This window comes from Diplotaxodon limnothrissa, linkage group LG7, assembly GCF_057381915.1.
Source record: "Diplotaxodon limnothrissa isolate DT_005_m linkage group LG7, D_limnothrissa_male_GT1.1, whole genome shotgun sequence".
Lineage (NCBI taxonomy): Eukaryota > Metazoa > Chordata > Actinopteri > Cichliformes > Cichlidae > Diplotaxodon > Diplotaxodon limnothrissa.
This window is the reverse complement of record NC_140602.1, coordinates 67,238,001-67,255,012: the sequence shown is the minus strand read 5'-3', so window position 1 is coordinate 67,255,012 and position 17,012 is coordinate 67,238,001. Positions and strand designations below refer to the sequence as shown.

The window sequence follows — 17,012 nt, the reverse complement described above, 5'->3', positions numbered from 1 at the left end:
TGTATTATATGTATAAAGAGATCTAATTTTGCTGGCAGGCAACTGCAATAAATTCTTCAATCCATCAATCAATTAAAGAAAAAGAAAACTATATTTTATTACTTAATTTGCTTAAGTGATATCAGCAAAATCTGCTTTTCTGATATGGAAAGTGAAACTAGTTTTCTTCACCTGCGTTTGTGATGGACACTAAGAGCTCCCTTGAAGACATGATCTGCAGGCCTCGCAGGCCCATTTCATGCAGGGACATGAAGAGTTATTTGTTGGTCATAGGGCAGTTTTTGGGAGATACCCTCTTGGTGTCTGATGTGAGACTGTCTGTGTCTGATTGTTAGAGCTATATGTGCATTAGGAGGGGGTAATCAGGAGGGGCTGTTTAAATATAGATTACATCGATAAACTTGGAACATTTAAATGTTGAACTAGTATAAAACTAAGCAGGATACGTCACAGTGCTGCATGCACATTTGTACCTTTAAACTCTTTACAGTGAGTTTGTTTTCCGAAAAGAATGCCTTCACGGAAATGATATTTACCTTCGAGCCTAGAAATACCACCCATTTCTCCTAAATGCAAGCATACAGGAAGCATTCATGTTGGGAAATGTCAAAGAGTTTTAAATGACAAGATTGATTTATGAAAATGACAAGTATATGCATAATTATGCCGTCTGTCTTGTCAGAGTCAAATGTGGTGTAAAGACAAAAACATCCATAGTTTTCTTCATTATTCAGGATATATTACACCAGACACATCAGGCATTTCACTGACAGTTTGGTTCACGTAAAGTTCTCAACAGATAATCAAAAAGAGTATTAACTTTAATAACAAATGTTGAAGCAAAAATAATGTATTCTAGCATCCAGTTCACAACAACCTGTAACTCGCTACTGCAGGTGAGGCAATTCAACAAAACAGGTCGACTTACTGTGCAGGAAGTTTCATTTTAAAAAACTGGTTTGGTCATGTCGTTACCTCTGTCATTAATTTCATTCTTCATGAAACCATGAAACTGGCTGCACATAAAGAAACAGCCTTTTGAGCTGTAGCTGTTTTCTGTAGCCTCCATTCTCTGCTTCTTACTCTGTATTTCTGCTGCTGTCTTTCTGCCACCCTGTTAGCATTTTAACCACTTATGTTGCTGTTATTTTCAGAAGTGACCTTAATTGGATGAGAGGTGAGAGGATGTTCAGCTGAAGTGTTCAGATAAAACAGACAGCTTGAAGCTTTTGAGAACGATATGGAGATTTCTTGATTTATTATAGACTCACCAGCAAAACAAGTTGTAAACTACATAAAAATAATAAAGCAAAATATATCTAATGGCAAAACAAATGCATCAGAAAAGAAGAGAAGCTACTTCCATCCACTCACTTATTTACAGCGGGTAGCTCCACATATTTGGTTTGGCAGATTTTTGGCAGCAGATGCCATATGTGACAACGGGGTTTATAATCCTCCCAGGCTTTAATAACGAGTCCTTTGCTTGTCTGGCAAACCTGCAAACTATCCTATGGAGCCACCAGAATAAATGCAACAGAAAAACAAACACTACAAATGTAACAAACATTATTATCAAAAAGAAACTATTGTTAATAGTGAAAAATTTAAAACAAAGAGGCTAGGATGTCACCAGTTGGTGAAACCCAGTCACCAAGCATAACTATGCTACACGCTGAAGACCTTCCAGGAGAGACTACAGAAGTGATTTTTTTTTTTTTTCCAAAATCCAAGAAGATATTTTCCCCAAAAAGTCAGTAATCTTTGTTTATTATGAAGTTGCTACTAGTCTTCCTGGATATCTCAAAATACATCATAAAAATACACAAGGTCATATAAAATAATCTTATTAAGCTGTAACCATAGACTGTATATAAACGATGGATGTGGACACCATGATGTCAGTTAGAGCCAGTTAGTATTTGGGCTGCTTCTATATTTGTTTTTTGCAGTCAGATGTGACCACTGGATGATCCAGTGAATGAGAGGGTGGAGGGCACAATAATCACCTCATGCTAGCTAGCTTAATTAGCAAGCTGTGTCCAAAGAGCGTGCAGGTTTTCTGTCATATATCCTGTTCCAATGGTGGATGTTCATTTCAAACATGTCCAAACTTTCAAATGTTGATCTGGGTATGTACAAGTAATCCCTGTAAGTCCAAAGCTCAATTAAACACTCAGTTTCACACAGTTTTTTTTCTATTCTTTGCTGCATAGGATACCAGTGAGAGAGAATAACCATAATATTTTCATGTCAGGCACAGAAGCCCCGGCTGCCAGCTACACAAACTTTGTGTTCACAAGGGCAGCCAACCAGGAAACATGTGGTTGATGTGAAGATGAGCAAGATGGTCCTAAGTTGAGCCTGACTGCACTCTTGAAAGCAGTATCTTAACTGTATTCAATGTAAGAAAATTCCATTAGCAAAACTTTTGTCTTGTTTTAACGTAAAAAAGCATTCTTGACCACATAAGCTGACACAATGGGCGTGTTTTGGGCTGGAAGAGTGATTGGAGCAACAGTTCTGATGCCAGTGACTGACCCCTGAGAAATGGCTTGCATGACAGGTCTGGAGGCTATGTTGTTGGTGACGATAAAGCGGGATGTTGTAGTATTGTAGACAGGCTGTCTCACATAAGGTGTAGGCACCGACATAGGGGACATAACGTAGGTGACAGGCATGGCAGCTGTAGGGTTAGACATTGGTATGGATGTAAATATAGGACCTGTAGGGCTAGAAATAGGTGTAGGAGGAAGCTGAGGATGTTGGGGGTGTGACACTGGAGCAGGCTGAAACATAGGAACTGAAGGACTTGACACTTGTGCAGGCTGAGGCATAGGAACTGTAGGACTTGACATCGGGGCAAAGGGAAGCATAGGAACTGTAGGACTTGACACTTGTGCAGGCTGAGGCATAGGAACTGTAGGACTTGACATCGGGGCAAAGGGAAGCATAGGAACTGTAGGACTTGACACTTGTGCAGGCTGAGGCATAGGAACTGTAGGACTTGACATCGGGGCAAAGGGAAGCATAGGAACTGTAGGACTTGACACCGGGGCAGGGGGAAACATAGGGGTTGTGAGACTAGTATTAGCCATCATACTGCAAACCTCTTCCTCAGTACTTTGTTTTGAAACAGCTTCATACACCTTTTGCAGCATGGTGGTGTGCTCAATCTGCAGAGCACCAGAAAGGACCTGGAAGTTCTCTGTGAGCCTTTGGTTCACCTCGCTGAACTTTTCCTCAATGCTGCTAGACTTGAAGAAGGTCTTAACAGTCTTGGTTTGAGAGAATTTTGCCATCAGATTCTTGGCAGAGTTCAAGATGACGTAGAGTTCCCTCAGAGCTCCATCGACAGTATCAGAGATTTGGCTTGGATCCCTCTGTCTGATGTTTAAAACCAGTCCTTCAACAGCTTTGACTCTGTCTGCAATCCGACTGCAGTACTCCTTATTGGACTTCATAGTGTCAGCCATCTTTTTGATTTTTTTGGTAAGCGACAAGATACTTTCAGCGTAGTCCATGATCAGCTGCACAGAAAGTAAAACAGTTAACGTGATTGTAGTGGTGCTACGGTGAAGTAAACTCAAACAGACTGAGCTAAACTGAGCTGAACCTGAAATTTTCCAAAAGGATAAAGTTTGTATGTGCACACAACAAAAAGGGTTAAAATCTAATTTCAGCACTCATGATAAGCTGGGATGTGCCTATGTTAAGCCAATTAACGCCATAAACCTTCCAGTCAGACGTATTACGGTGTGTTCAGACTGAAAGTGACTGGAAGGATATGTTTTGTTTTTGCCACTGCAACCCTTTCCCCTTTCACCTTCTTGGAAAAATACAATGTGTGAATACAAAATGGGAACTACCAATACAAATAAAAACCTTTTTTTTTTTTTTTTTTAAAGATTTGATTTCTCTTCAAAGTTGTCTCCTTGTGCACCTCCTCCTCCTCCAGAAATCTTTCAGTTGGACGTATGAAGGTGTGTTCAGACTGAATGTGACAGCTTATATGCAAAGTAACTGGAAGGATATGTGACGTTTTCCACTTTTGTCTGGGAAATCCCCCAAATTTCTTAGAAAAATACAATGTGTGGTCATGAAGTGGGAAACTGCCTATACAAACAAAAAATCCTACCTTTTTAAAATTTGATTTATCTTCAAGGTTGTCTCCTTGTGCACTTCTGCACTCCTAGTCTGCTGTTTTTAGATCCCTCTGTAGAAGTCCAAGCCCAGAAACCTGGTGGATCATAAGAAGATAAGTTATTTATTTCCTAACCGCCCAGAGCTCATGAGCAAAGGCAAAGGTCAGAGTTGGTCAGAGATGGAAATACTTTTTTTCCAGTTTCAACCACAGCAGTCTTTCATTTATTTATTTTGTATGTGTGATATAGGCCACATCTATGTGGAGATGCCACTCATCTGCTGGACTTGTGGGCCAAAATCACATTTTGAGCCCGCCTGTATTCTTTGAAAAAAATTAGTTCTTCAGGACAAAGTGTACACAACGTTTCAAGTTATGGGGTGGTTTTGGCTCAGGTGGTAGAGCAGATCATATACTGATCGGAAGGTTGGTGGTTCGATCTTTGTCTTCCCAGTCTGCATGTCAAGTATCCTTGGGCAAGATACTAACCCCAAATTGCCCTCCGATGCGTTCATCGGAGTGTGAATGTAGATTAGTTTGCACTTGTGTTTAGAAGTGCTTGAATGGGTGAATGAGGCATGTTGTATAGAGTGCTTTGAGCACTCTGGGAGAGTAGAAAAGCGCTATATAAGAATCAGTCCATTTACCATTCAAGCATTCTCTTTCTCTTTTCCTTTAAAACCAACAGTTGTCACTCCACCCTTCTACTATATTCTCGCTTTAATTATTATGAGGAACTGGTAAGTTATCCAAGGTATTCAAAGCTCAACCCTGAGTCTGGTTTTGGAGGCATTCCTGGCATCGTATTAATTCTCTTTTGGGTGTCTTCATATTTTGTTTCACATGTTTTCTTGTATTTGTTCTCGCAGTTTTTCTTGCTCATCAGTTTAATCATCTGTCCTTGTTTTTTGATAACAACTTCGTTTGTACGCCTCCAATGTTTTTGCTTCCTTCGTCACTGTTCTTTATGATTGTCTGCAATGCTGTATACAGTCTTAACTCTTTCCTTGTCGGCTCTCAGTTCATCAGTTTGCTTTTTTACCTGTTTTGTTTTAGCCATTTGTACTTTGTGCAACTCAGGTGTTTTCATATTAGCCATTGAAAGTTCACTTTTTGTTCTTTAAGCGCTTCTGTGTGCTGCATTTGCGCAAACTTTCTGCAAATACTCGACTGCCTTTCGAATACTTTTTAAAGTTCTTGTCTGGCAAATGTGTGTTGAATGTTTTTTTGTTCTCAGATCTCTCTTTAAAGAGATTTTTACCTTCCTGCGGTTGCTTCAGCAAAGTCAGATTATATATTTTTTTGTCATTCTTTGGAGCAAATTGAATTCAACAACTGATGGGATTTTTCCCATCTTATGAACAATCAGCATCACAAGCTTTGATCTCAGACACATCATTTAAGTAGTCTTCACCAGAATCGGCTCTTCGGTCTGTCTGTGAGGACTGCCTTTAAGATAAGGTGGTTTTTTTTAGCATGAAAACCACAACAGCCTCCTGTCAACAGCTTATTTTTCATACTGGGGATAAAACGGTTTTGTTTAGATTAAAAACAGACCCAAACCAGAACCCAAATTTTGAAAAAAGCTAAAACAATAAACCACAGTGTAAGACATCTTATTCCCACAACAACAACATGAGATGTCACAGGAAAATTGGGTGCAGTTTCAGTCATAAATTATATTTTTTACTTTCATTTCAGCAGATTACAGAAGTACGAAACGTTTACTTGCACATCCTTTCATAATTGACCAGCACACCTGTTCTTTGTCTTTAGAATTCAAACAGCACATCTAGAGCTAGAGAGAAATTTCCATCCTGTGCAACAGCATCGTGCATTCAAAAAAAGACTTCAAGGCTTAGTTCAAATGAAAAGTGAAACTATGTTGTGAAAGGTTTGCTGGCCTCATACTGTCAATACGTAATCCATTTTCCCCACTTCATGAGTGGACATAAAGAGAGAATTTGGTGGTAAAAAGACAAACTTCAGAAGACACCTTCTCGATTTGTTTCTGTCTCTGATTGTTTAAGTGGGATTAGGACGGGCCTTTTGGATATAGATGGAAAAACTGAGTCAGTCCTTTAACAGTGTAGAAACCAGAGGTGTGGACTCGAGTCACATGACTTGGACTCGAGTCAGACTCGAGTCATTAATTTTATGACTTTAGACTTGACTTGAAAAAATGTTCTAAGACTTGTGACTTGACTTGGACTTTTACACCAATGACTTGGGACTTGAATTGGACTTGAACCGGTTTACTTGAAAAGACTTGATATTTTACCCCAAATATAAAATTTAACATGCATATTATATAGAGATTGAAAATGTGACGTCATTCACGGGTAGAACCGCAAAGGATTCTGGGAACTCGTGGCAAGCGGTACTAGCGCACGCAGGCTTTCAATTGAAATCAGTTATACAGCGATAAAAAGAAACACAAAAATGTCAAGAAGCTGTTGTATCATTAACTGCAATAGCCGGTCGCATGACAGCCACGGGAAGCCGACGGGTAAAGAGATCGGTTGTTATCGGATTACGTCGTTGAAGAGAAATTGTTCAAGCCATGTTTCCGAAGTAACAAAGACGCGACGGATGGCCTGGATTGCAGCCATTCAAAGATAAAATATAACGTCCCAGAACACTCCAGCTCACAGGTTAGTCTGCTCCAAGCATTTCCACAAAGGTCAGTCTGCTGTTGTAGTTAATGCGTCATTTTTCTTAACATAATTGGTGATATAGGTTACAAGCAAGTCTGGCGCTGAACAGAAATTGTCGCGCTATGCTCCTTTGTTTATTGTGCATAAATAGTAAATTATCCTGACACAATATTGCGTTTCGCCTCTGTTATTATGGTACATTGACAAAAACATATACTTTTATTCACAGGATAAAACAGGTTTTTTGTATCACTAATTGCCCAGTACGATTACAGCATACAATATTATTGTCACTGCTACATTTCTGTGATGCTACCAGAAATTATTTCCACTACTAATTAATTACCGTTGAGCTCAAAGGTCCTATTAATAAACTGTTAAGGAATGTGTATTTATGACGACAATTTGTGAGACTGGTAAACTTATGATACGTACGATGGTCTTTCGTTCTACACGGTGCATTTCAAGGTCCTGCACCCATCCGTCGGTAAACTGTACCTGGGCTTGTTGCAGTGACCTGAAGTTACTAAACTTCATGAGTGTATGCACTCACTCCAAGAACCGTGTAATTATAAATATGCATATAAATATGCTAGGATGAGATAGCTGACTTCATCTAACTAGCAAATGTTGTCCAGGCTACGTTGGTGATACAGTTTTTTTTAATGTGTATGATATTTTTGTCATGCGATTTTAAAGCTGGTCCTACAACCGCATCCAAGAATAACATGCAGCTTATCTCAGAACTGTCGGTGAAAATTATTCTTGGAGCTAAGTTTAATTGAGCTGCATTTTAAAGAGGTGCAATTTCACAATTTGTGTATATTTTCTAAGTTCACTATTTTGTCATGTGTTGAGAAAAACACAGATTTAAAAATTACATGGTCTAATATTTACATTTAGCATAACTGCAACATTATTTTTTCGTTTGTTTTTTTTTAAAGACTCGAAAGGACTTGAAATTCAAAGTTTCAGACTTGTGACTTGACTCGGACTTTTACACCAGTGACTTGAGACTCGACTCGGACTTGCCTGACATTACTTGAGACTTGACTTGAGACTTGAGGATAAAGACTTGAGACTTACTTGAGACTTGCAAAACAATGACTTGGTCCCACCTCTGGTAGAAACTCTACCCGTTTCTTTAAAAAATGCAAGCATTAAGAAAGCATTCATGGCAGGACATGATGAAGAGTTTTAAATTACAAGACTGATTTTATTTTATTTTTTTAATGACAGCTACTCGATTATGCTATTTGCCTTGTCAGGGCCAAGACTGGTGTAAGAGTAAAAGGAATACATTAGCGATTATTGAAGCATTAAAGCTTCAAATCTGTGGAAGAAGATGACACAGTAAATAAAAATGTGAAGAATTTAATGGCAAGTTTTAGAAAATAACAGCTAGAATTGGGACTGTAAAGCTGTATCCACAATCAGATAGTTTAAAACAGGGGTGTCACCTTCAGTTTCACTGGGAAATGAGATTCTCATTGAGGTCCAGGCATGTATGCTTTATTGAAATGCTCCGATTTAATGCAAAATGTGTCTCACGCAGCTTTTTCCTCTCACAGTATTTCCCGTGTAATTCCCTGAAACAGTCAACAAACAGTGAGTCTCTACAGCCTCTGATCTCTGCAAAACTCTGCTTTTTGCTGCTGGGTGTATTAAAACAGAAAAAAAATAAAGACAAAAATCCCTGAAAAGAAAAATTGTCTCAAGGCAAATACATACACGTTTCTCTTTGCCCATTATAGTCTCATCTCTCAGTCTGCCTAGTGCACTGCCTCAGTACACCCGGCTAGAACCTGGCAGGCCAAAACTGATTAAAAATGGACAATATTAAAGTTACTGAAGGGCAGGATTTAGCTTCTTTAATAAAAATAAATACAATATAAAATCTAATGACATACAGGAGAAGATTAATACCATGCAGAAGATTAAAGATTGTGTTTGGTTCTTTACCGGTCAGTGTGTGTCATCAGCCTTCCTGCTCAGGTGTTGAGGAAAATGAAGCTCAATTTAATTTTTGCAGGTTTTAAAGTGATGTCTCAAACATTTCTGGCATCTGTGTTATGTCTGTCTACAGCGACAAACTTGACTGTAATAAACCTGTTTATCCTGTAAAAACCAACATGCGTAACCTTGTGTTCAGCATTCACAGGTAACGTGAGCAACAGCACTACTGCAAACAAACACAACTTACCAAAGGAGTATGCAGTAAATAGGTTTTGCACTGACTATGAGGTTGAACCATCTGTATTTAAATAATCTCTGCTGGGAGGATGAATTTTATGTGTGCAAGCTGTTAAGTTTGGGAACAGCTGCCACAAACTGTATATAAAAGACAGATCATCATCTAGTGGTTTTAGACACTGTATTAGCAGCCACCTTGTTGGTTTTTTGAATTTGGATGGGGCCATATTTACTTGAAAGGAGATCAAAAAGGTGCTCCATAAAGAAAGGAACAGAAAAAGATCTAGTATGACGCTAACATACTTCAGATATCCAAAATACCAAAGTGCATTACTGCATCACTCATCATGTTTTATGATGTTAGGCTGATATACACAGTAGGAAACACAGGGAGACTTCAAAACACGAGGAACAATGTAACACAGGTCAAAGACACACACACACACACACACACACACACACACACACACACACACACACACACACACACACACACACACACACACACACACACACACACACACACACAATGACAAGACTGGAGGAACAGAATAGGAATATAAAAGGAGATTAACTAAATACTATATAGACGAGACACACAGAGGCCATAGCCAAACATAACCTAAGAAGCAGGACTTGGAAGGCAAAAGACAAACAGAGAGTGGTGGAGGACATAACAAATGACATCAGGATAAATAGAAACAATACAACCTATATTACAAACAAAACGAAGCTTAAACACAAATGATCCTTATAAACAAAAAGAATGACAAACCCACTAAAAAAACAACAACTATACAATGAAAAGAATGGGGAGAGACCAAGGGCACAAATAAACAGCATGGACAGACGGCAGGGGTACACACACACTCACAAAAAAATACACTTTTATGTGTTTGTTACTTTCCAGAGTTGAACCTCGTGCTGACAAAGGCCTGCAAAGTCAACATGCCAGAATTCTGTCAGTCCATCCTTAACAAGGGGACACTTGAAAGTGAGCTGGAGGGTCAGGTCATCCCTGCCTCAAACTTAAATACGAGCCACGGCTGACTTTGCTTTTCCAGAGTCCCACCTCACGTCCAAGTTTTTCACTTGGCAATCAGGACCAGTTTTACTGAGGATTTCTTGTTGTGTTTCATCTGTCAGGTGTAGGTTATACGTTTACAGCTAAAAATATTGGAGTTGGGGTTATTCTGCTCATTTCCAGGTCTGTATTTTTATTAGTCGAATCTACTATAGTAGCTTTGCATGGATAAGAGCTCAAGATCAACTTTTTTCTTATACTGGGCCTTGATGCAGCTGCTCAGTCCATCACCTAGCTGAGCGGACATGTTTTAGCTCCTCCCCTCTTTAAAGCAACATTCTCATTGGTTGCCCATTATAAACAGAGGGTTAAATAACTAGTTGGGGGGGCTTCTGTGCCTGTGGCATTGTGGATATCACTGATACTGTTTCTCTGTGACATCATTAAGATCCCAGAGAAGACAAAAGACAGACAATGAGAGTTTTTTGACCTGAAATTTGACCTTTTGACTTTTGACTGCTGCACATCCGATGTACAGAAGCTCTCCACTTTCACTGTGACGCACACACAAACAGTTTTGAGCACATCAATGATTTATTTAGCTGGTTTGTTCGTCCAGTCACAACATCCTAACGCAGGTTTTCTCTTTCTGTCAGAGCAAACGTGCTTCTGTTCTGTCAGCAGTTTATTTTGAAACTGGAATCAACTGATTTTCATTTGTTCTTGTGTCCAGCAGGAGGCCCCAGAACTGATCTTAGTGTCTAGGTTTTAACTACCACTTGGTTTTGCTAAAGCAAGAAGTCTTTATTGTTACATTTTGGATGATTTAGAAAGGAGAAACATGTGACCTCCATTCCCACCTTAAAATATTGTCTCAGATTTCAATAGCCCCTCTATACATCATATATACAGTATATGGAAAAAAAAAACACATCTTGATTGCTTAGGTTAGAATCCACTGTGGTGGTGTACAGAAGCAAAGATGGTATACAGATGTCCAAATACTTATACTTACTAACTCCACACTATTTAGAAACAATTGCAGTTAATATCCAAACTGAGATGTTATAAGATGTGTGCTTTTTGTGAATCACAGAAAGTATATGTTGATTTGCTTTGACTTTTCAGTCAGGCAACATCGGCGTTTCGAGAACATGGTGTGGGTGTACACTGACGTTTTCGACAGCTGTGAATGACACTGAAAGCTCTTAGCCTCATATCATCACTGACACACCTCATTGTTTTTGCATCATTCACTCTCTGCATGTGCAAACAGGATACCTCCCTCATCTTATAGACGTTTCCTGACTCAACTTTCTATTTCTCTGAAGTTCTTATGCGAAAGAAAAAGAAAGTCCTCTCATCCAGCCTTATGTGATTAAGAAAACAGAGCTTCTCCTTATTTCCTAATAATAAAGCATTTTTATTATTTATTCTTTGATCAGTATATAAATGAGAAATCTAGTTTTACTAGAAAAACTGAATGTTCACATGTCTGAATATTGTGTGTGCGCATGATCCAACTTCAACTTTGGTAGATTAGTGGGTGACAGTGTGAATGTGAGAAGATAACTCTGCCACCAAACCATCAAGCTGCATGATTTGAAAGTACGGATATTGATGGTTGAACACAGAACCATAATTCCATAATGGTGTCAGTTATTTGTATGTGATTTTGCTGATAGTAAATTATGTTTAACACTGATCAGAATATCTCATTAACTTTTTGACAGCCAGCCAGGTGAGAGCAAAAATACACTGAAATACCAACAAGTCACATTCTACTTGGCCAAGATGTGTCTGTTAAACACAGTGAGTACCAAATGTTTCAGGAAAATGGTCACCAAAATATGTGTTATCCGCCATGCAGTGATTTTTCTAAAGTAGTAATACCTGTGATGTTTGCAAAACATTGCAATGAAAATCTCACAGCTGTAAGTGGTGTGCATAACCATCATGCAGGTACACTGAATGGAGTAAAAGATTACATTTAGCTTCTAAGAGATGGACTTAAAGATAACTGTAAAATCACTCCATGTAGAACAGAGTGCTTAACGTATTTAGACAGTATTTTTATTTATTGCAAAACTTTCTGTCGCTATAAACTTGAATGAATGATTGAATATAGGTTTGATTCATTCTGAAGCCTCAGTGTTAGTGTTTTAGCAAACTGGAATGTTGCTGTTATTTTGGCAGCAGAAGTGACTGTAACTGGATGAGAGGTGAGAGGATGGCCAGCTGAATCCATAAAGTCTTCAGATAAAACGCTCAGACAGCTTGAATTTGATTGGATGAACGTACAAATGATTTATTATAGGTTCACCAGCAAAAGAAGTTGTAAATTACTTAAGAATAATAAAGCAAAATATATCAAACTGAAAAGAAATGCAACAGAAAGCAACAGAAGCTACTTGCACTAGTTTCTTACACGAAACAATTTTCCAAGACTGAAGTTACATTCACTATTTCCCAGTCACCAAGCATAACTATTGTACAGGCTGAAGACGTTTCAGGAGAGATTACAGAAGTGATTCCCCCCAATCTAAGAAGATATTTTCCCAAAACAAAGTACTCACAACTCTTTTTATTATTATCTATTAGCTGCTAGCCTTTCTGGATTTTTTAAAATCATAAAATTGCCTTATTAAGTCGTAACCACAGACTGTATATAAAAGATGTAAAGACACACCATGCTGTCACTTAGAGCATCAATATTTGCATTTTAGCTGCTTGTATATTTGTTTTTTTGCAGTCAGATGTGACCACTTATATATCGCGTTTCGATGGTGGATGCTCATTTTAAACTTTTAAACCAAAGTTTCAAATGATGATCTGGGTAAGTACAAGTAATCTCTGTGAGCACAAAGCTCAGCCTTCATGATGCTTCACATGGTGTTTTTTCTATTCTTTGCTGCATGTGACACCAGTGAGAGGGTATAACCCTAATAAGGTCATGTCGGGCAGAAGTCCCAGCCACCAGCTGCACCAACTTTGTTCACAATGGCAGCCAATCAGGAGAAACACAGACAAATACAAATGAGTGATAATGGGTCCGCTTTAAAGATTAAAATGACCAAATAGTCACAAAACTCAGCATAACTGTGTAGCTGACATCGAAAAGAAGGCTTCGCTCATGATGTGGTTGATGTGAACCCATTGCAAGATGGTCCCAAATTGACCTTGACTGCAGTCTTATGTTTAGTTTCATTCTTAACTGTAAACAAGTTTAACAAACTTCCTTAGAAAAACCTTTGTGGGTTTTTTTTAGTTTAACATAGCTTCTTGACCACATGAGCTGGTGGGTTTTGAGCGAACAGTTCTGAAGACAGGCATGGTGTTCGCGTTGTCAGTGACTGACCCCTGGGAAATGGCTTGAATGACAGGGGTGGAGGCTATGTTGTTGTTAACGATAAAGTGAGATGTTGTAGTATTGTAGAGAGGCTGGGCTGCAAAAGGTGCAGACACTGGCATGGAGGGAAGTATAAGATTTGTAGGGCTAGACACTGGTGTGGGAGGAAGCTGAGGATATAGAGACCCTGACAACGGAGCAGGCTGACTCATAGAAGCTGTAGGACTGGACAATGGAGCAGGTGGAAGTATAAAACCTATAGGACTGGGCACTGGAAGAGGCGGAAGCACAGAAGCTGTAGGACTGGACACAGGTGTGGGAGGAAGCTCAGGATATAGCGGGCGTGACACTGGAGCTTTTCTTCAATGTTTCCAGCCTTGAAGAAGGTCTTAACAGACTTGGTTTGTGAGAATTTTGCTATCAGATCCTTGGCAGAATTCAAGATGACGTAGAGTTCCCTCAGAGCTCCATCAACAGTATCAGATATTTGGCTTGGATCACTCTGTGTGATGTTTAAAACCAGCCTTTCCACAGCTTTGACTCTTTCTGTAATCCTTCTGCAGCGCTCCTTATTGGATTTCATAGTGTCAGCCATCTTTTTGATGGTTGTGGTAAGTGACAAGATACCTTCAGCGTAGTCCATGATCAGCTGCAGAGAAAGTAAAACAGTTAACGTGACTGTAATGGTGCTACGGTGAAGTAAACTCAAACAGACTGAACTAAACTGAGCTGAACCTGATACAAACTTTATCCTTTTGGAAAGTATGTGTGTAAGGGGCTATTAGCCCCGCTATGTAGGGCTGAAGAAGTGCACAGGCTGCCCTGAACGACTAAAGGGTGGTGGGATCTGAGTCCACAACCCCCATCCCAGTACAGTTGACCCCGATACTTACTTCTATAAGAATGGTTTTAGCTGTCTGGCTGCTACAGGCACAGAAGAAGGGCTCCAGGGCCTAAACCTGCAAAACAGCGACTGCCTGGAGTGCACTGTGCTGTCGAATATTCTCAATATGTCACTTCCTCTTCGCTTATTCATACAGCCTGCTAAAGGCCCTACATGGCAGTTTTCCACAAGTTATATGTATGTGCCCTCACGTGTGCACACAACAAAAAGGGTTAAAATCTCATGTCAGCTCTCGTGACACTACTAGCAGAGGCATGGCTGTGTCAAGCTAGTTAGGCAAACTAAAGTCATAAATCTTCCAGTCAGACGTATGAAGGTGTGTTCAGACTGAATGTGAGAGATATAATGCAAAGTGACTTAAGGATATGTTTTACAATATCTTTGGTAACCTTTTCCAACTTCGGTTTTAAAGTGATGTCTCTGAAACATCTGTGGTATCTGTGTTTGTCAGTGTACAGCGACAGACTTGACTGTAATAAACCTGTTTATCCTGTAAAAACCTACATGCGTAAACTTGTGTTCAGCATCTAACGCGTTCACGTGAGAGATGTTACTACTGTAAATAACACGGGGCTGGAAACTAGAAGCTGGGAGTCAAATGTTGTGTTTTCATCAGAATGGTGCTTTGGCAATATAACACAAGTTTAAATTGTCTCGAAGTTTTGACTAACAACACATTCCAACAAAAAAAAGAAAAATCTCAACTAAAACTGAAACTTTGAAAAGCTTAAAATAAACCCTGAATAATTTATTTTATTTCCTTTTTTCCTCAGCTAATGAAAGTTTCAGCTAATGAAAGTTTCCCCACACAAAAGAGGATTTCACACCACCTCCTCCGACCACAACTCTTCATATTCATGAAGCAGATGTGAGGAAGCAGTTTAGGAGTCTGAATGCTCGGAAAGCTCCCGGCCCAGACGGTGTGTCTCCTGCCACCCTCAGACACTGTGCAAACGAGCTGGCCCCAGTGTTTTCTGGCATCTTCAACTCCTCACTGCAGGCATGTCATGTGCCTGCCTGCTTCAAGTCCTCTACCATAATCCCTGTCCCCAAGAAACCTAGGATCACTGGACTAAATGACTACAGACCCGTGGCTCTGACATCTGTGGTCATGAAGTCATTTGAGCGCCTAGTTCTCTCCCATCTCAAGACCCTCACGGCCCCCCTCCTGGACCCCCTGCAGTTTGCATATAGAGCCAACAGGTCTGTAGACGACGCCATCAACATGGCCCTACACTTCATCCTGCAGCATCTGGACTCCCCAGGAACCTACGCCAGGATCCTGTTTGTGGACTTCAGCTCTGCCTTCAACACCATCCTTCCAGACCATCTCTGAGGCAAGCTTTCCCAGATGAATGTGCCTGATCCCATCTGCCGGTGGATCACTGACTTCCTGACGGACAGGAAGCAGCACGTGAGGCTGGGAAAGAATGTCTCGGACTCCCGGACCATCAGCACCGGCTCCCCTCAGGGCTGTGTTCTTTCTCCTCTGCTCTTCTCCCTGTACACCAACTGCTGCACCTCCACCCACCAGTCTGTCAAGCTAATCAAGTTCGCAGATGACACCACCGTCATTGGGCTCATCTCGGACGGGGACGAGTCTGCCTACAGGAGGGAGGTTGAACGTCTGGTGTCTTGGTGCAGCCACAACAACCTGGTGCTGAATGCCCAGAAGACAGTGGAGATTATTGTGGACTTCAGGAAGCACACAGCCCCACTCCCCCCCATCATCCTGACTGACACCCCCATCACCTCTGTGGACTCATTCCGCTTCCTGGGTACCACCATCACCCAGGACCTGAAGTGGGAGCCCACCATCACCTCCGTCATCAAGAAAGCCCAGCAGAGGATGTACTTCCTGAGGCAGCTGAAGAAATTCAACCTGCCAACACGGACGATGATGCAATTCTACACCGCAATCATCGAGTCCATCCTCACCTCCTCCATCACCGTGTGGTACGCTGGAGCCACTATCAGGGACAAACAGAGACTGCAGCGTGTTGTGCGCTCTGCTGAGAAGGTGATTGGCTGCAGACTCCCATCTCTGCAGGACCTGTACACCTCCAGGACACTGCGGCGTGCAGCCCGGATCTCAGCTGACCCTTCTCACCCTGGACACAGTCTGTTTGACCTGCTCCCCTCAGGCAGGAGGCTCCGGTCCATTCGCACCAGAACCTCTCGCCACAAGAACAGTTTCTTCCCCTCTGCTGTTGGACACATGAACAATAACCACATGATTGTCCCCGCCACTAACACATGACCCTACGCTGTGTCACTGCATCATTTCATGTTTGGCACTGATCACCACCTGCACTCATGTATATATCTTTCTACGTAGCACTCATAATTCTTATTCTCATGTATATATCTCATGTATATCTCATGCACATTTCTTTCTTTCTACATAGCACTTTAATTCTTATTGTCTGCACTGAAGCACCGCAGCAATTTCCTAATGTTGTAAACCTCAACATCTGGCAATAAACCCATTCTGATTCTGATTCTGATTCTATGGCCATTAGTTGTAATTTGAATATGACTGAACTGCTGCGTTTTGATGTGTTTAATATTTGACTCGTTTTTAGTGATTTTTCAGCAGTGTTGGGCAAGTTACTTTGAAAAAGTAATTAATTATAGTTACTAGTTACTTCTTCAAGAAAGTAACTGAGTTAGTAACTGATATTCTAAAAGTAATTAATTACTTGAAAAGTAACTATTGCGTTACTTTAAAAAACGTTTAA

General features: G+C 40.4%; 2 protein-coding genes across 2 annotated transcripts; both read right to left on the bottom strand.

The window, feature by feature from the left end:
- Positions 1 to 2,441: 2,441 nt before the first annotated feature.
- On the bottom strand, positions 2,442 to 3,524 carry LOC146629650 (uncharacterized). Its single transcript, XM_085357146.1, has one exon. It carries the CDS (start codon positions 3,522 to 3,524, stop codon positions 2,442 to 2,444), a length of 1,083 nt encoding a protein of 360 aa, XP_085213272.1.
- Positions 3,525 to 13,282: 9,758 nt separating this feature from the next.
- Positions 13,283 to 14,010, bottom strand: LOC146629649 (uncharacterized). Its single transcript, XM_085358776.1, is given in 2 exon segments — positions 13,283 to 13,720; positions 13,723 to 14,010. Coding segments are annotated over 2 exon segments (726 nt in total).
- Between the last annotated feature and the right edge of the window lie 3,002 nt (positions 14,011 to 17,012).